The sequence below is a fragment of the Lampetra fluviatilis genome, chromosome 2 (genome assembly GCF_964198595.1).
Source record: "Lampetra fluviatilis chromosome 2, kcLamFluv1.1, whole genome shotgun sequence".
In the NCBI taxonomy this organism is placed as follows: Eukaryota; Metazoa; Chordata; class Hyperoartia; order Petromyzontiformes; family Petromyzontidae; genus Lampetra; species Lampetra fluviatilis.
The window spans coordinates 32,038,576-32,058,469 of NC_136276.1; the positions used below are offsets into that span (position 1 = coordinate 32,038,576).

A 19,894-nucleotide genomic window follows, 5' to 3' on the forward strand; every position below is an offset into this window, starting at 1 on the left:
CTGGCGCCCAGGTACGGGCGACGCGGCGTCGACTCTCAAGCCCACATGCGCAGCCTCTCGTTCGCTGACCGACATTTAGTTCCCGCTCACGTGGGAGGCGCGGGGGGGGGGGGGGGGGTCTGTACCTCCGATTAGCACGGTTGGCTAACGTACGGCGCGAAAGAAGTTCAACGCACATACCACACATGCGCTCCGTTCTCCAGTAAGGCGGTTAGTTGCGTTCCTGAAGAACACCGCGTTATCAAGGAATCGCGTTATCATAAATAATATATAACTAGGTTTGGGAGGGGCGCACCTCTGGTTGGCTGCTTGCTCGCGGCCACGTGACGCACTTCAACCAATCCGGGGGCGTTAATCACAGTCACAGAATGACAGAAGGACATATCTTGGCTATTATATACGTGTATATAGGGTAACGCACAGTCCGCGATAACACGTGAGATGCAAACGCAGGCTGAACAATGACTGAGGCACGTCGGTAGCAAATGGAAGCATCCAGCAGCATCCCGCTGTGTGTGATGCTACGCCGAGGCAGCCGTACCATACGACCACTTATTCGTACTCGCGCGACGTGGTTCCATTCACTCGATCGCGTTGTATCCAATTCGCATCCGATTTATAAAAAAAACGTGTTCCCCTCATACATTCATCGCGTTATGCCCAATTCGCGTTGTGAAAAACAGCACGCGTTACAGGAGGACAGACTGTACCCGTGGGTCAATTCTCCAGCTTGTTCCGCAGTATCGGTGTAGTGCAGGCAAAACCCCCCAAAAAAACCTGTGCTCTAAACTCAAGGTTGCATCAGAGACTTCGGACATCGTTTGAGTGTTCGGGGCAGGCGCGGTTCGTCCACTCGGGGCGTTGGGGCGCTGTCCGCCCCACCAAGCAGCTGGAGATGAGAAGTAATTTTCTAATAAAAAAGACTTTTCTATAAATTGTTTTGGTGTGTTTAAAAATATATATCATGGCTTTTTCAACGTCAATTGCCTAATGAAGGTAACATTTTAAGTCGCTCTTATTAGAAACTGCTGCGACACCACAGTCTGACTCGGGAGGTCTCGGGGCGGCTGTGAAGGCGTCCGAGTGAGAAATGTCCCCCCTTCATTCGTCGCGATGAGCTTCGAGCATTTTAGCCACGCCGTTTGAGACCCATTCAGGAAGCCCATGGCTGTAATGAGATAATGTTACGACGCGAGGTTGCACTGTGCAAATATAGCAGGTCACGGTGTTTGGCAGTGTCAAAGGGGTTGCGTAGTGATGACTTGAGGGTCATGGGGTCAGAATTTGAGTGCTTTGTTATTTTTCTTCCTATTGTTTATAAACGCCTACCGTCGGTAGATAAGACAGTGATATCACTTTCACGCGAAGGCCAATAACATGACGAGCTGTTTCTGAATTAGAACACCGTCTTTTCAGAGGTCACTCACAACGGCCCCACCGAGGGGCGATGTCACGAGCCACCACTGGGGTTATCGAGTAGCGTCTTACGAACGTCAACGACCCAGGCAGTGTTTGTTCAAATTGGTCCTGAATCATGACCCACGTCTCGAATTTGTACACGGCCTGCGGCGAAAGAACAAAACAAATGCAACTATTAACGTTTCCTCCTGTGGATGCGTCGGTGCGTGCATGGCTTGATGGCTGTGTGCGTGGGTGCGTTGGTGCGTGGGTGGGTGCATGCATGGGTGCGTGAGTGCGTGGGCGCGTGCGTGGTTGAGTCGGTGTGTGTGTGCGTGCTTATTAAAAAAACAACCCCTTGGCCAAAGTGACACAAGGCGTCATAGTTCGCCAGCCGATGATGAATGAACGAATATCGCCCCAAACTTTCAATTTGAAAGGCCTATCCCTTCTCGGGAGGCCCACTTTCGTACACGAGTGCACGTGCATCCCCCCCCCCCTCCCCAACATTCAAATAATAATGAAGCTCGACCAACCGTTCATAACTATAAAACTAAAAAGTTACACAAAGGGGAAGCACATGTGCGGCTTCCTGTACCTTGTGGGATGGGGCTGCACAGGTGCCACACGGCCTGCCTCTCCGCGTGCCCCGAACGAGCCCCCCCGGGGACAGCGAAGAGTGAAACTCCCCGGTGGAAATCAACGAGGATAGATTAGATTTGGTTTCTTTAAGCCTGTATCGCGATTCTCCTTTTCTATACCCCCCCTCCCCCCACATTTTCATCTTTCCCACTCCACCCCCCACACACGCAATATTATCCCGACTGTACTGTCGGTGCCACGTGATGAGACGAGTGTCTTACAGAGAGGTGCAACCCTCCGTGTTAGAGAACGGCCCATGGAAGTGGATATATCAGAGCTACTTCTGAGTGACCTCTCTGACCCATATGCAGTCGAATGCAACGCCTTCCCACCTGTTGTGGCATATGAGTGTAAAGTTCATCACGTGATGGTCAAAAAAATCTCAACAATCTTCTTGGTTCTTTTGGTAAAGCCACGTAGAAGGGAAATAATCCGGTGAGGACGGCTGCTTGCGTTGTGGCCGAAATGTCGTGAGAATTATTTTATTATGTTTTATTTGTATTATTTCCCTTCTACGTGACTTTACCAAAAGAACCAAGAAGATGAATCCCTGCAGTCACGAAAGCTTTAAATCGAAATCTCAACAACGTCACTGCCTTGCGGAGTCATCACTTACTGGGCTGAGACCATCAAACCAACTGAGCTTGGATTCGAACCGAGGTTCTGGGTGGGTCGCCAACTCGGCCTCCGACCGCCTCTCGCCCTTTTGAAACCGTGGCCGCGGCACCATGTCACCCACAGTGCGCGCCGCGGCTCGAGGCCACGGCGCCTCCGCCCACGAGTCGCCTCCCGCCGGCCGGGCGGTTCTCTCCGCTCGTGTCCACGCTCACCCCGTCGCCCAACTGCTCATGCTCGCCGGGGCCCTCCGGCCCAGAGGTGACCGCGCGAGCAGTCAACGGCGGACTTCCCTGTTTTTTAAAATTTGTATTTGCTCTCTTGATTTTTTATGAAAATTCTCACGGCTGCTGAGCACAGGTTCAAAGGGCCAAATTCGCCAAGCGGTCAGCAACAAGCCGCATTAATAGATAGCATCGGTCACAACAAGAGTCGGTTACGTTAAAAGCGCACGTAAAATTTTCAATGAGCGGCTTAATAGCCGTAGACGATACAACGGCAGCAGCCGTGATTGGATGCTGTGATGTAGCGCGGTTGGCATTGGCCCTGGTGCAACAACTGGGTTAAATGAGTGGTGCCTGGACAATTTCAACACCCTCTTCGTAGCCCGGTGCCTGGGCCTCCCTGGCACCTGGGCCAAGTTGCAGTTGCACCGCCTGCACACTCGATAGCCGTGCTATCGCTCTCATGATTAGTTACGTGACGGACGAGGAACTTTCACTGGATGTGCGCGACTTCTTCCAGGGTGATCGAGGGCTGCCTGGCCGAGCGGGGAATGCAGGCTTCAAGGTGAGTGCCTTCAAAAGCTTAAATAAGCACAACGGTAATGGCAAATGGCACGAAATTATATACGTGGATATTTCAGGCTATTTCATCGAACGGCAGTGGCGATATTACTCGTAAACTTCACCTTCATCGAATGTGTTTCCCTGCGATTCTCTCGAATGGCATTGAATTAAGTTACATGGTAAATGTTTAAATTACGTGGAAATGCTAACTAAAATTAAGATAAAAATACATTATATGCGAATGTGCTGAACATTCAATTTGTGTTTGCGCGTAACTGTTGTCGGCAGTGTCTGCACAATGCTTTTATCCGACGGCAAACGTCACATTTTGAGAACTGCCGCATGGTCATAAATGGTACTTTCAGAAAATATAGGGAAGCTCTGGTTTAATTGTTCATAAGTTGACATTTCAGTGTTGGTGGAGATAAACTTGCTTTAAAAACATTCGGTTGCTATGTGTGTGTGTGTGATTTGTCGTGTGTGTTTGGATATTTGTCAGTCGTCTAAGTCAGCTAACCCATAACACCTGGGTTTTTCTCGTGACCTCCTACCAGGAGCTAGCCTTCCACACTTCACGTGGCCAAAGTGCATTTAGCCTGGCACAAGCGCTGTGGTGACGCGCCATATATATTTATTGGATGGAGCGGTAGCGTAGTGGTTAACACACTGTGCTACAAATCTGGCTACCTGAGTCGTATTCTCGGCCATGGGTAATATCAATGGCTAATATTTGAACCGGGCCAAGAGCCTCATTACACACTTGACTTTACTAAGGAGCTGAGTGGGTCATGTGGGGCGGTCAATCGACCGGTTCCTTCACACTGGTTTTGCCGTGGAGTTTTGAAATTAGAAATCTACGGGAGCGCCCCGGGAGTACTCGTATTGGGTCCGCTGCCAGGGGCACATGACCCAGGCCCACTCCTGCTTCCGCGGATTTCTTTTTAGACTTAATTTCGAATACAGTTATCTTGAAACGTATTTGATTTTCAATTTTGACTTAACTTTCGTGACTGCATGAATTCATATTCTTGGGCTCTTTCGGTAAAGTCACGTAGATAGAAAAATAATAATAAAAATAAAGTAAATAAAAAAATTACAATAAAAGAACCAAAGACTAGTACTTGATTTTACCAGGTCCTGCAACGCGGCACACGAGCTGCGGTTTGGCCAACCGTGTTTTATCAGCTCGAAACGGAAGTCTCGGTTATTGTGTTTATGTATTCACCTGTACGTAAGATACTGGGGATCTTTAACTTTGTCTCTTATTGTGGGGAGCGGTAGTGCAGTGGTTAGCACACTCCGCTATGAACCTGGCGACCCGAGTTCGATTTATACTCACGGCCCACACCAGTGACGATTATTTGAACCGGTCCTGGGCCGCCCCTAGGTCGACTCGGTCTCAAATTAGTATCTAGTGTGTGGGTGTGTAAACATCGCCACTAGGGAGACAAAGGCCGTCGGGCGTGGTGCTGGCCACCCACCTCCTCGTGTACCGTTCCGGTCTTCGCAGGTGCTACTCGGTAACAGCACTTGCCCCAATAGTATGTTAAGGCTGTGTGGGGGATCTTTGTATTTGTCTTTTAGGGGAAATCTGGATTCCAAGGTTGGATGGGAGCTACTGGACCAAAAGGAGAACAAGGGGACATGGTTAGCACTTCCCTCGTCAGCGTTCAGCGTTGTATACATTTATCACGTTTTTGCATGTATCGCTTATATCGCAGTGTTGCTGTCGGCAGAGTGTTAATGAGATGAGGATATCGCAATTCGGAACCCTCGCAGAGCACGGTGTCAGAACATGGCCTTGGAAGAGGACATCACAGAACTACATCAGAAATCCCTTCATTAGGCCACTTTAATCAGGGGCATTTGATAGGCCCGACAAAATATATTGATGAAACTGAATTTGTTTATTCTCAGAGCTTGAATAAGTCGCACTAAGTGACTGTAACATTATTTTATTATAATATTTTTGTTGAGTCTTTGGTGATCAGGCTTGATAATCTGGTTCAATCGTGGGCAGCTAAAACTTGGATTCGAACCCACGACCTCACACAACGTATATTTAACACAAAGTATATTTAACACAATGTAAATTTAACGCAATGCATATTTAACACAATGCATATTTAACGCAATGTATATTTAACACGATGTATATTTAACACAGTGTATATTTAACACAATGTAAATTTAACACAATTCATATTTAACACAATGCATATTTAACGCAATGTATATTTAACACGATGTATATTTAACACAGTGTATTTTTAACACAATGTACATTTAACATACTGCATAATTAATACAATGTATATTTAACACAATCTATATTTAACACAATGTATATTTAACACAATGCATATTTAACGCAATGCATATTTAACACGATGTATATTGAGCACAGTGTATATTTAACACAATTCATATTTAACACAATGTATATTTAACACAATGCATATTTAACACAATGCATATTTAAGACGATGTATATTAACACAATGCATACCTAACACAATGTATATTTAACACAATGCATATTTTAACACAATATTAATTGTGCGTCATGTATTTAGGCCGTTGACTGGGAAGGTGGGGGTGAGAAAGGAGACAAGGTAACTTCACGGTTGCCATGTTTTCATTCGACCTTTTTGAGATTTAGTAGAAAATATATATATGTGTGAGCGGGTGTTTGAAAAGTTCATGGCCCTGACGTAGAAGCAGTGGCACTGCCACGAAAGGATCAGTTTTATTTCCAGATTTTGACTCGTCATTTTAAACAGCTGAGTGAAATGCGCTACTGTGGCTCCATGCGTTCACTGAAAACGGCGAATCAGAAAAAGCCATCAAAATCTGTTGAAAACCCATGCTCATCATCAGACCTGGCTCCCAGTGCCTTCCACGCATCTCCGCAGTGAAATAATCACTCGTGGGGAGTGTGATGATGTTTTTTTTGCGTGGCGACAAAGCGACGTGAGCTGTGAGGCGCGAGTCGTTTGAAGAGCGAGACCAGAACGCGTTCTTGTGTATCACGTGGCCTGCTGACGTCAGGGCTGCCGTGCGCCGCAGATCCCCTTCCCTGCCAGCAGCCAGCGCTGTGCTGCTACACTATGCCACTACACACGTAGTCAACCACTGTCGTCCGCGCTCCTTCGACGGAGGAAGGATAGCACAACTCTAGGAATTCTCTCCTGAAGCCCTCTCGTCGTGGCTAGGAGACCTTGACATTGGCATCTAGCTCCTGAAAATATTGCTGCCAAACACAAGAATAGGATATATATATATCACCCATTGCATCAGTGTGTAGTCTGGCGATGATAACTAGGTTATGACCACAGCAACCTAGCCCCTCTTTCTTGCCTACAACTCGTTTAATTTGAGTTGCCGTTTGAAATCCACGTTATCGTGGCGATCTCCTGAAGTTCAGATGACCATCACCTCGGCCTGTAGAGGTCAGCCAGCGTTCTCCACACAAGGGCGTGAACCCTTCAATCTTCTCCCGCGTACGTGGGCTACATCCGGCAGCCTCTCCGAGGCTCGTTCATGAGGATGGAAGCGACGGCACTGCGATGCCGGAGTGCGCGTGCATGCCGCCCTCCGCGCATACATTTTTCGTAAAAAAAAATCGGACTTGCACCCCCTCCCTACATCGCAGTTTGTGCTCTGTAGCGGGCTCCTATTGAAACACTTTTTTGTTGTTTAAAATCCGACTCGCCGAGTCTGATCTCTGTAGCGGCTGTTTTCTACAGGGTGATCCGGGGCAGACAGGTCAGCCTGGCCTCAAGGGAGACAAGGGTGAGAAGGTGAGAGAGGTCTGGCCAAAAGAGTCGTTGGGTTTTTAGGGTTTTTTGTGTGTGTATTCCCCCAGTAAGAGCACTCGCGCCTGCCTCGTATCCTGCAGATGTGAAGTTGCTTTGCGCTTCATTTAGCGTTTCTTTTTTGGAAGGGGTTTTTTTTTGGTCATGTTAGCCGCTCGTGCAAAAATAAAAATAAGCTCAACACATTTGTGAGTAGCACTGTGGCGCGAAATGTAAACAAACATATTTAATGGGCGACGTTTCGGGCAATGGCTCTTCTTCATCACGGACATCTTTCTGCTAATCCCCAACCATACGTTCTGTCTGCTACGCAATGTTTGAGTTATGCGCATTGATGCATGCGTGTTTGTTGGACGATGTTGGAACAATATTAACGGCGATGTTTAAAAAAACATATATATATTCACGGTGCCGTTTGAATAAAAATGCCTTGATGTTGTTTGCTGCTTTTGTTGCAGGGTATTATGGGCTCACCTGGAATGATCGGTCTGTCTGGACAAAAAGGTGACCAGGTAAGAACACGTTGTACAGAAGCCACTTGTAGCAAAACACACAATTTCAACATGTTCATCAATGAAGCAGAAGTACTTGAATCAGAGGCCCTGGCACGTCATCAATAATTTTTTACATTTCATGAATAAAATGTTCAACTTACTTAATTCATTATTATCACTCTGCTGTATATTTAATTTCAGATACATGTAATAGTATATAATGCAAAGTTAATGTAAACGAGATTACTTCTGAGAATTGTTTTTTTACCCTTCTATCTGGCAACAAAACTGACACCTTTTTTTACAAGGAGTCATGTTTGCATAGACCACAATACCTGCAGCCATAATGCAAACAAAAAACATAACTCTGATAATATATGCACTGTCCTTGAAGTTGATTGGTCAGTTTTGTTGCCAGATAGAAGGGTAAAAAAACAATTATCATATTTTTTACTGGCAAATAAAGTTCCAATGGTGACATTAATTCTGTTTCTGAAAGTGACTGACTTTGAAAACACAGTGCTGGTTAAGAATGTTTTTTTTAAAGCTGTGTTTCGCCACTGGCTTGAATTACATTTTTGGATAGGGCAATCAGCGAAGCATGTTGACAACGCAAGTTTCCAACTAACATTAACAAGAATAAGTAAAAGGATTGCTTCGTGTTCTCGTTCTACGAACTCATTTTACGTGTTTGATGCGCAGGGCGAAACTGGAATGAAGGGTGAATCCGGACATCCTGGAGCCAGGGGTCAGGAGGTAATGCTCTTAATAAGCAGTCTTTTGACTATTTTGGTTAAATCTGAATTGTTTCGCCGTGGCAATGCCATCATCTGGTGGCAGGTTGGCCGAGCAGTGGCAACGTTCGTGCCTCGCAGCAAGAAGGGCCTCGGTTCGATTCCGGACTCTGGGTGGCTTTCTTCGTGGAGTGTGTATGTTCTCTCTCCCCCTGTTCTGATTGGGTTTCCTCGGGGTTCTCAAGTTTCCTCCCATAGGTAAAAAAAGAAAGCCCATCAAATATAGCTGGTGTCGACGAAATATCTCTAAAATTACCTGCAAATGTTTCCATTGGGATGACGCGTAGCAACATAGCAACATATACCTCAATTGCAAAAGCCTGGCAGGACCCTCCTGAAAAAGAGTCTTGAGGCTCAATGGGGCTTTCCTGAGTAATCATCATCAAGCAATCAGCCATGATCAATCCACTTTTGGATGAAGACCTCCCCGAGCCACCACCATCGCTCAGGATCCCACAATGTAATAATTATCTAACAAACACCTGCGCACAATCCAATTTCATGGCTCCATCTGCATCACGCCCAGCCACCTTTGTCTCCCCAGTGCTGATTTGTACACACTGCACCAGTTACTAATTTAAGGCTGAGTCGACCTAGGGGAAGCCCGGGACCGGTTCAAATATTCACCGCTGGTGTTGGCCATTATCGAGAATCGAATTCGGATCGCCGGGGTTAGTAGGGTTAGTAGCACAGCGCGCTGACCGCCACACAATACAAAACCACCACCAACAACAACAAAACCACCACCAACAACAACAACACCAACCGCCTGCAACGCGCCGTGCCCCACACTACGACTCGGGGCTAAACGAATGACACGTCAACGAAGCGAATGAAGAAATAAATAAGACAGAGATAGAGAGAGAGAGGCAACACAGATGAGCCCGTGCGAGTAGGGACACGCGCCACACGTGATGCCCAACGCGCTGAGCAGCGGGCTAAATACGGCAGCCACTGAAACACAAAACGCACCCGCATTTCAAACATTTCTCTTAGGCTTCCGCGTGAGACCCTGGGCATGCGAAGGATTAATCCGTTCATCCGAGGGCTTAATTTCTCACTAAATATTTTTTTATTCCCGCTGCCGCTAGTTAAGGCTGGAGTTGGGCACGTGACTCGTAGCCGCGGTCGGAGCGAGATGTGTACTGGATGTGGTGTGCCGGGCCCGGGAAAAAAATGTTCAGTTCACCCAACCGCCTGAAATTCAGCCCCTCGGTTCACCGATTAAAACGGAGCCTTGGGTTTATGATAGACGCGTAGCATCGGGCACGTCTGTAGGTGTCGGTTTGTTTTTCGAATCGCGCACACGTTGTATGTAATTGGTTCTCACGACCCCCCGTCGCCGCTGGAGGTGTCACGTTAGCCACAAATAAATAAATAAAAACCACACAACACAGATTCTAGATTGGAATCGTGACCTCGAACTTGGGACAATTCATCGAATCACGAGGTGGCAGAAGGGGGTGAATAAACACAGACGCAGCGAAACGAATATTCTGCATATTATTCTTAGTTAGTTATTTCGGTAAAGTCACGTAGAAGGGAAACAATAAAATAATAAAAATATAAAACAATAATCATCAGGTGATGATGATTGCTTGTGTTGCAGTCGAAACGTCGTGAGAATTTTATTGTTTTGTATTTTTATTATTGTATTGTTTCCCTTCTACGTGACGTTACCGAAAGAACCAAGAATATGAATCCCTGCAGTCACGAAAGCTTTAAATCAAAATTCTGCACATCATCAATGTGCGTTGAGGCTCTATCACCACAATTTACGTGCTTTTTTGTGTGTCTTCCAATAATCTCTTTGCGTGACGAGATCGTCCTCGGAGTCTTTACTCATCTAAGCCTGCTCACTTCAAAGAGGCCGTTTCGATCTTTAAATACATTCCACTCACTTGTCCCCGGAGAACGTCAACAGGCAGCGTGGTGTCACGGGAGGTGGGGGCTTTGTTTCAGATGGATTTTGTCCACGAACTTGTAATTACTGACAGTGACTCCACTGCAAGACGCACGCAGAAGGGGCCTCAGCTATTTGCGGTGACTTTGGCCTATTTTTACTCACTGGACCGTTGGATGAAAGGGGAAGGAGTACTCACACTTTACCACACCACTGTACTCACACTTCACCACACCGCTGTACCCACACTTTACCACACCGCTGCTGGTTACGCATTCTATATTTTAACGACAAAATTCAATCCACAGATTGAAACTCGTACGAATGTTTAACTTCTTTCGCAGCGTACGTAGCCAACCGCGGCAATCGCAGGGGCCAAGTGTGCACATCGTACCCACGCGTCACCCCACCACGCGCCGATAGAGTCGGGGTGAATCGGGGGACGTACTTGCCCACGTTGTTTCAAGATGCCGTTGCCAACAGAGCAAACCGAGATGCGGGGTGGGGGGTGGGACAGACAACAAACTGATTGAGTTCCACAGGTTGACACCAGCTCGACGAAGATTGTGACGTGGCCCAGCGGTAGCGCGCACGCGCCGTCCTTTGCGGAGGTTCGCTGTTCGAATCCAAGCGGCAGCCCTGGTTAATACTGCGGGGGGCTCATTAACTACAATTGCATGCCGTCCGTCTTCAGAGTGGACGTTAAAGACCCCCCTTCGTTCGAAAGAGTAGACCATTGCGTGCCGGCGACAGGACCCGTAAATTGCTCAATTCGGGATTTAACAGGAGCAATAATTGCCCCCTTCCTGGCAGGCCACGTGCCGAGTCGCCTCGTGCCCACGGGGACAGCTGACTCTGGGGGATGCCCTTCGAAACGCATGAGATGATACGCGATGCAGATTGCTCTGAGACGCCCCGGGGTATGGGGGGGGGGCTCTGAAAGAAAAAAAAAGAGAGACAAACACGGACGATGTAAACACCGATCGCCGTGTGCGAAGTCTTAGCCAGGCGATGAAATCCCACCCCAGCCACTGGTTGAACTGTGCCGGGTTGTTGGTTTGGAGCCGTTGATGCAACTTAAATGCCACGGCGGGCACATCGCCGCACCCGCAACACGTTGTCGTAGGCCGGTATATGAACGTGTTGAATTAAGGTCTGGTTTATTTCCGGCTCCCTTTCCATCAGATCGATAAAGCAAAAATTCGTGGCGTTTAGACTTAGCCAGAGTCAGCAATTCACGAACAACAAGCCGGATCCGCTTCAATTCGCGTAAATCTGCTTGCGGCAGATGTGGAATTGGAATTCCCACCTCTAGCTCCGTGTGCATCACTGCCGCCAAAATTGCATGTGCGCGCGTGTCGGCAAGTCTCGCAGTAAGTGGTCGAGCCTGCGTCCTCGTTTACGTGAACAGTGTGCGTCGAATCGAAACAAAAAACAACAAAAAACTGTACTGATACATTCGGGATTCTCCCGTGGCTGAACGGCGAGGCAGACTGCACTTGCGAACCAGAGGTCGCTGGTTCAGTGTCCCGGCACGGCAGTTGACACAATGTGGCGAGTTTCTTAAATCCCCCCACCCACTCACCACCACCTCTGTCCACCCAGCAGTGTGAATGGGTTCACCACAGATGGTCGATCGGCAAGGGCTGCCTGTGGTGTTGGTTGGGTGGGTTAAGCGTGGCTACTACCACCTCTTCCGAGGCGTCTGGACAGCGTGGAAGAGTGGACCACCGGCTACCGTTGAAGAGGGCTCTCTGGCGGGGACCCACTTGCGCCTACGACTGCCGTCGACTTCTGAGCCACGCACAGGCCGGTCGGGGTTCGCCCTGCGGAGCCTCGGCTTTGCCTGTCGACGCCTCGAGGCTTGGGTTCAACTGATTTGAAAACAGAACTAAACGCGGACAGTGAACATCACAGAAGCAAAGAGGGCCACGTGCAATTAATTAAAGAGCAGCATCAAAAATCAGGACAGAAAATATCACAGCAGGGTTTTGGCATTGTCTTGGGTCTTTCGGTAAAGTCACGTTGATAGGTTCAAAGAAAATAACAAAAATATCAAAAAAACGACGACGTTTCGATCGCAACACAAGCGTTCGTCTCGAGGGTCGCGGCTCAACACGGGAGGGAGTCCACTTTTATTTCCGCTCAGGGACATCCCCTGGGGACCGGTGGCGGTTTGTCACTAATGTTCAGAGGAGGGTGGGGCCAATTTCGCAACAGTTCGTGTGAGAGCCGTCACACGTTTGAAACCATTGGGGGTTTAACAGCAGCACGATGATGATGATGATGGGGGTGGTGTTTTCGCTCGTTGTGTGTGGGAGGGGGGGAGGGGGCTCACATCAGGGGCCGCGCTAAAGGCCACCGGGGGGCACCAGTGGCCCGCGGGCCTGGCAATGAAGAGCCCTGCCTGAGATGTTGCCATCCCACTGCCCCGTACCGTGCCAGTCGCTCTGTGCGATTGCCATCGCATCCCCTGCCTCGTGCCCGGGATGTCCTCCCGAACCTGCAACCTCTTGCGCCACGTGTGCCCTCATGTTGGTTTATTTTTCGACCCAGTAAAGCCTCATTGAGTCTCAAGACTGATTCAGGGAAGTCAATATCTATTAGGTGAACATAAACACATTGATTTGAAGCATTTTAATCGTATGTGCCTAATATATAGTGTACTGCCATAACCCTCGACTTAAAGCTTTCGTGACTGCAGGAATTCATACTCTTGGTTATTTCGGTAAAGTCACGTAGAAGGGAAATAATACAAATAATACAAATAAAACATAATAAAAATTCTCACGACGTTTCGATTGCAAGTTATATAACTAATTTCCACAGCATCTCTCCCGCTTCAGATAAAATTTTCTTGCTGTAGTTTTCACACCTGACGACGATTGCTTGTGTTGCAATCGAAACGTCGCGATAATTTTAATCGTGTTTTATTTTTATTATTTTATTATTTCCCTTCTACGTGACTTTACCGAAAGCACCAAGAACATGACGTTCATTAGTTTCAATTCTCCGTTTTAATCGGTTTCCTTCGACCCTTTGTCGTCACCCACGTATGCACTGCACCCAGCAGACCTCCGCGGGGAGAAGCGACTTCTGATCTCAACGGCCTCTCTTACCTGGCTCTAAAACAAAGGCAACCAAAGTGAACCCCCGAGAGCCTCGGCTCGCCACGAGACCGAGGACCTGATATTACCCCGGGTGGAAGCTTGGGATTCGATCCCATGATCTCGGCGATGCTGGCTCGGGGCTTTCACACGAATATTAACGCGAAAACCCGCCTCCCAGAGGCAATGAAAGTGACGTGTTTATTTGATTGCAGGGTCTGCGAGGAGCACCGGGGGAAGCCGGGCCGCCTGGTCCTGTCGGACCCGCGGTAAGTGCTTCTGCGCTAAGGCGGCGTCACGTTCGCCGTTCGTAGATCTGGGCGCAGTTTACAGCGAGACCACCCTCCATCCACCCCCCCCCCCGCCGCCTCCTCTCCCTCACCGGTATTCCGTTCCTCTCCTCTTACGAGCGCTCACGGCCGCCGTTCCTCCCCGGCGTTGTTGCGCTCGCGATTCGCCGGTGCGCGCAGGCGGAACGATTAATAAGTGTAACCCGTAAAAACAAAGTTTTTCACTATAAATCCTTTGTATGCGTGGCGGCTAGAGTCCTCTCGTCCTCTGGCTTGAGATGGCTGCCACCTATGGGTCAGATGATTGCATGGCAGCATTAAGCAATTGGTAATTAAATATAATATTTTTGTCCTAACAAGTGTAACATTTTGGAACAAAAATTTTCACGAACATTAATTGTCACGCGCAACGAGTCTGTGTGGAAAATGTCAGCTCGATTGGAAAACGGGAAGTGGGTTAAAAAACGACCGAAAGATTTGCACGGTCCTAAGCAAGCAAGCGAACTTAATATAAAGGATTTAAAAACGGTCTGGGGCGGTTGTGCGGCGACTGTGGCCGCGCCGAGCGGAACCGTGGAGCGTTGTGACGACTCGGTTCCCGAATTCACGAAGTGCGAAGGAGGAGGAGGAGGAGGCATCGTCGCAGCGATACACTGCGCTACTCCTGACGCGGTTGTCCCGCTCACGAACCACCTCAACGTTGAATTCTAGCTGCGCCGGCATTACCCGTCTGAACAGTAATATTGCACTCGCACCCAGATTGCACGAGGTAACTAAACACTCATCGGAAGGGGCATCGGGGAAAAGGTGACGCGCTCCTGCGAAACGTATCCACAGTGATCTCAGGATGGCAACCGCGAGTCGTGATCATTTTTGTCGCGAATCGCGCCCTTTGAGCATTTCACGTCCGAATTTACGTTGCGTCTCAAGACGCCGCACGCAGTGACGGGCACCGGGCACGCGTCACGGGCGCAGCCTTCGATTCCGTCCACCTTTTCGAAGAAAAAAAAGTTTGGAATTTCAATGTTCGCTCGGTGATTTTTTTGTTTGTTTGTTTGTTCGAATCTGAATTTCTTTCTCTCAGGGCTTAGCGGGCATTCCGGGCGAGAGGGGCCCCCTCGGAGACCAGGTAAAGACAGCAGCGGGCTGTGCCACGTGTGTCTGCCCCCCCTACCACCCCAGGCGCGCTCGCTGGCACCCGTAGCGCGAGCAGACGAGCGAGCGCCTTCCACTAAAACTCGCGCGCATGAACAAACATCGGTGTGGGATGAAATGGGGGAATAAATAAAAATTATAATGTTTGTAGCTCATTACAGCACCAACCTGAATGCAAACACTATGAACTGAACAAATGTTTTTATTATTTTACCAGGTCAGGCACACTGTGTTATAAAGTTCCTTTTCAGAAAGGATCTGGCCACAAATGATAGATCAACGAAGTGGCTTATCACGTGGACATTTATAGCAGCCAAATACTCTAAACGCGTGTTTCTAAATGTGGAGGGAAAAACCGGAGAACCTGGAGAAAAATCCACGCGACCACGGAGTGAGAGAGAGAGAGAGACACGCAACCTCCAACTATACAGCAGCAGGCGTCAGGGTTGGGATCGAACCCACGACCTCCTGTATACCAGGCGAGGTAGTTAACATCTCACCAGTCTGGCGCCCCTCTCACCACCGTGGTGCAGCCCCTGCAAGTGCTTTGCTCACACCACTGCTGGCAGAAGGGCTATGCTGCACGTGGCCTGTGAATCCAGCACTGTGGAGGCGGCAAGGGGTGGTGGACCACACGAGCGTTGTGAAACTCCCTTGCCGGAGGGTGAGGCGCCAAACCCCGGCTTGCCAGCAAAAGGCAGTCCAGCAAAGTGTTGACTGATATCATCTGTCCCTTCTGTATGGCATAGAGTGTTTCACCCTCCCATGCGTGGGTTGTCTCCGGGTGCCCCGGTTTCCTCCCCACATGAAGTACAAACGCTCACGGATTGTCTGGAAACATCTTGATACGTAGAAAATTGCAGAGCAATTGTTGGTGCCGGCTCACCGGCTGGCAGCCTTCCAGCTTGGTCTGTAGTTTCTCAGCGATTGTTGGATGCAATTTGCTATATTAAACTAATTATTAGATACAAATTATTGTTTTGGCCTACTCTTTTACGCTGGCCAGACGTCCCTTCGAGGTGGTGTTATTTCCTGCGCGTCTGTTTTAAGTTTTTTTTTATTTCTTTCTTCTGCACCTAAAGACTAACGTCGTCACGAACAAAAAAAAATCTAGAAATTTGCCGCCGAGTCTCGCCCAGACGGGGATGACAGCTTTTGCCCTTCCTCTGTTGACCGTGCGGGCCCAGGATTATGACTTCCCTCCTTGCAATCGGGAGCGCTCGATCGCCCAATTTTTGTTGTGTGTGGCGATGGCTTTCTGTCGCCCACGCAGAATAAATACCAGCTTCTTAATTTGAGTTTGTCTGGAAGGGGCCCGATATGCCGTGCACGCCTATAGTTCGCTGGTCTGCCACTTGTGAACAAAGCAGGCAAATAAGTATTTCTGCGCCCGGATTTTGCAGGCAAAAAGGAAAACATCTAAAGCAGTGTTCGTCATTACAAGGCCCGCGGGCCACTGGCAAGCTTCTGGTTGCATTTAGTGCTGCCCCTGACGCACCCCATCTTCGTGATGTCAAACCCAATGGTTTCAAATGTGTGGCGGCCCTCACACTGATGATGTCTTATTGGCGAAAGTGGCTCCCCTATGAACATTCGTGAAGAACACTGATGTGAAGAATGGTTTCACTGTCGCTCTGCGATGCGCGTTTTCGGGTTGTACCACGTGCTGTTCGGCACGATGTCCGACGTTTCGCTCCAGAGGCTCAAGAAGTGACACGTTGGACAGCGTGCAGGACGACACGCAGGGCAACACCAAACGCGCGGCAGAAAACCGCGCAGCACAACCTCGAAACTAAAATAACCTCCACAGTATATATGTAATATCCAGAGAAGCTTTGTGTAATTTCACATTCGGCATTAAGGTCCCTGTGTGCTCAGTGACCTAGAGTCCCACACGCTGCAATAAATACAATGGTTAGAGCAGGTGGCAAGCGGTGAAAAATTAGACTGGACGCATGCCTCTGTGTGATCGCCGCTTGGGATAGCTTTTGAACGGCGAGGCTGCATTTTCTTAATCGTAAAGGCAGGTTCAGATTGATTCCAAGGAGCAATCTGTTTCCGTTTATAATATAATTTGTATAATGTTAAACAAGCTCTGCATGCTTCCACAGCCAGGCCCGTGGGGGGCTGTTGATGGTGCACATACATTACGTATATAAAAAAAAAATATTACTCTGTGCATCTGTGCTCCATAATCATAATTCTTGGTCGGAGACTCAAGACAGGCACTCTTTTGGTTATTTGTAACAAAAAAATATCTCCCCCCAAAGCTGTATTTCAAATGCGCCATTGGTGTCACGTCATGAGATTAAGTGTCCGTTTGGAACGCCGTCAGTGCAGTGCAGTAGCCCGTATGTTAGGGAACGGCTCTCGAAAGTAGACACCCCAGAACTGCTTCTGAGATCCCTTCAAGTAACCTCTTGCGCCTTCTTCTTGGTTGTTTCGGTAAAAGTCACGTAGAAGGGAAATAATAAAATAATAAAAATAAAATATCATAAAATAATTCTCACGACGTTTCGGCCACAACGCAAGCAGCCGTCCTCAGGTGAGGACCAGGTCTGTCGGGGAGACAGGTCTTCACCTGAGAACGGCTGCTTGCGTTGTGGCCGAAACGTCGTGAGAATTATTTTATTATATTCAATATTTTATTATTTTATTATTTCCCTTCTACGTGACTTTACCGAAAGAACCAAGCAGATGAATCCTTGCAGTCACGAAAGCTTAAAATCGAAACTCTTGCGCCTTACCGTAGAGATGTATATTGCGTGCCAGTAAAATATTTAAGTTTGCAACGGAATTTTGCCAACATTAAGTGTACACCAGGCTGAGGCCATCAACTCGGTTACACTTGAGAACCCGTTGTGATCACTGGTGGCTGAAACCTGAACTTCAACCCAGGATCTCAGTGGGTTGCCGGCTCTGTGTCTCTGAACCCTGCACCACCCGGCGAAATTCCAGCGCTTCGTAAGCGCGGACAAAACATCATGAGGCCAATATAACAGTCCGCTTGACTGGCTCATCCCTGTCAGAGGAATGTGTAATTTACACCACAAGCTCAAGAGTTTGGACAAAGTAAAGGGCCAGTGGCCCACACTCGTGTAGCTCTCATTTAGATGATTGCCTGGGAATGCCACAGGTGTTGTAGGCTTGGGCTGTGACGTTGCCAACAAGATGGGCGCTAAAGCAAATGAATTCTCCATTCCATCTCTGCGGAGCTTTAAAACGGTTCCTTAAGAAGCTTCCAGCAGAAAAACTGAAAATGTTACGTTCATCCAAACAAATCAATGCTCGTGGTCCTCGTTAACAGGACACAATGCGCACGTGACACTTGCGTCAGGTTGAATAAATGTGCACGTGGCGAATGAGTTTTTTTTTAAGTCAAAAGTTCCATATGTCGGGACCGTTACAATCAGGGCGCTGATACAGAATAACACAAACATCACAGCGCACGATGTCACAAGTAGCTGTTAGAGACTCAATTCCCTTTCGTAAAAAAAATATAGAAAAAAGGGGGGGAGGGTCACTAAACCTGCGCGAGAAACAAAAACAGGGCAATGTATGGAGTTACGTCTTCCAAACGGAAACAGCGGCGCGTGGGAATTTAACGTCGACGTGAATTCATTTCCAATTGCGGGTGACGTGGCCGTGATCGTGTTTGACTCTGCAGGGTGTGAAGGGAGACGTTGGCCTTCCCGGATTCGCTGGAGACGCGGGCAAACCTGTGAGTGACTGAACGTGCACGAATCGCACCCAGACAGTTCTTGAGGAGTGGCACTATCATTTAAAACCCCGACCTCAGCCGTGTGATAAGCCGGCTGGACGGGTCAACATTTTGGTGGGACGGTGAAGGCGGGCTGGGGGGGGGGCAACACACGAATGTTTGTACCTGAGGAAGTAATGGACGGCTAGGCGTTGTGTTACCCAAGGCCGTAGCCATGGAGTCATGGAGTCAACATTGGGGGGGACCAAATCTTCCAGGGGGTCTGGGGTCCTCCCCCCCCCCCAGAAAAATAATCTAAATTTGAAAACGTATTTCTTGCCTAAAACATTTCAAAAATGCACTAACACACAGGATGGACTTTTTATTTATTTTTTACAATAATGTCTAATAGTGTATTGTATTACATTTCAGTTTTTTCTTTTTTACCTTTTCTTGTTTCATTGTATCTAATGGTAGAGACATATTCGGGATTAATAAAGTACAACCAATAAGCACAATCATAGAAACATAAATCTATTTTATAGCAATATATTGGGGGGGGGGGACATTTTGAGCATATTTGAATATTGGGGAGGGGGGGGGTATGTGTCCCCCCCAATGTATATTTTGATTACGGCCTTGATGTGGTACCCACACCGCCTCTTAGCGGGCCTTAATAGGTGCTCGTTCACGGCACTTGCCCCAACGCTCCCTGGACTCCCAAGGCCCTTTATCAACCCACGCTGACCAGCAAGGTGAAGTATGAACAAACATTCGCCCTTGACCGACAACACCTTGGTGAAACCTCCATCCTCCATCTAAATTATTTTGATTGTGTGCGTGTGTGTTTGTTTCGCCACCGACAAGAGCTTCGTTGCATGGCCGTATGTATTCATATGTTGAACTTCTTTCGCACCGTACGTAGCCAACCGTGCATGCCATTAGTTACATTGAACTGTTCCTTTGACCAAATCACCTGAAACGTGGCCGATCTCATCAGATCTCGGAAGCTAAGCAGGTTTGATCCTGCATAGCACAGAACTCGGATGGTCGACCATCATGCATGACAGATATTGTTGATTGTAGCCATCGTTGTACTGTACTTCTATGTATCTACGACACCCGCCTTCACAACCCACAGCGACCAGCGTAGCGAAGTATGGTCACACCTGCCCGTGACCCACGCAGTA

General features: G+C 48.2%; 1 protein-coding gene and 1 long non-coding RNA gene across 2 annotated transcripts in view; both read left to right on the top strand.

The window, feature by feature from the left end:
• Nucleotides 1-3,342: 3,342 nt before the first annotated feature.
• LOC144947004 (uncharacterized) lies at nucleotides 3,343-16,718 on the top strand. Its single transcript, XM_078876114.1, has 9 exons — nucleotides 3,343-3,444; nucleotides 5,028-5,090; nucleotides 6,020-6,058; nucleotides 7,193-7,246; nucleotides 7,720-7,773; nucleotides 8,458-8,511; nucleotides 13,775-13,828; nucleotides 14,934-14,978; nucleotides 16,704-16,718. The coding sequence occupies exons 1-9, from the start codon at nucleotides 3,343-3,345 to the stop codon at nucleotides 16,716-16,718; spliced, it is 480 nt and encodes a 159-aa protein (XP_078732240.1).
• A 1,950-nt stretch (nucleotides 16,719-18,668) lies between these two features.
• The window catches only part of LOC144945552 (uncharacterized), a 30,993-nt gene continuing 29,767 nt past the window's right edge, over nucleotides 18,669-19,894 (top strand). Inside the window, exon 1 of the long non-coding RNA XR_013639686.1 lies at nucleotides 18,669-18,725. This is a non-coding gene — a long non-coding RNA (uncharacterized LOC144945552). The remainder of the gene's footprint in view (nucleotides 18,726-19,894) is intronic.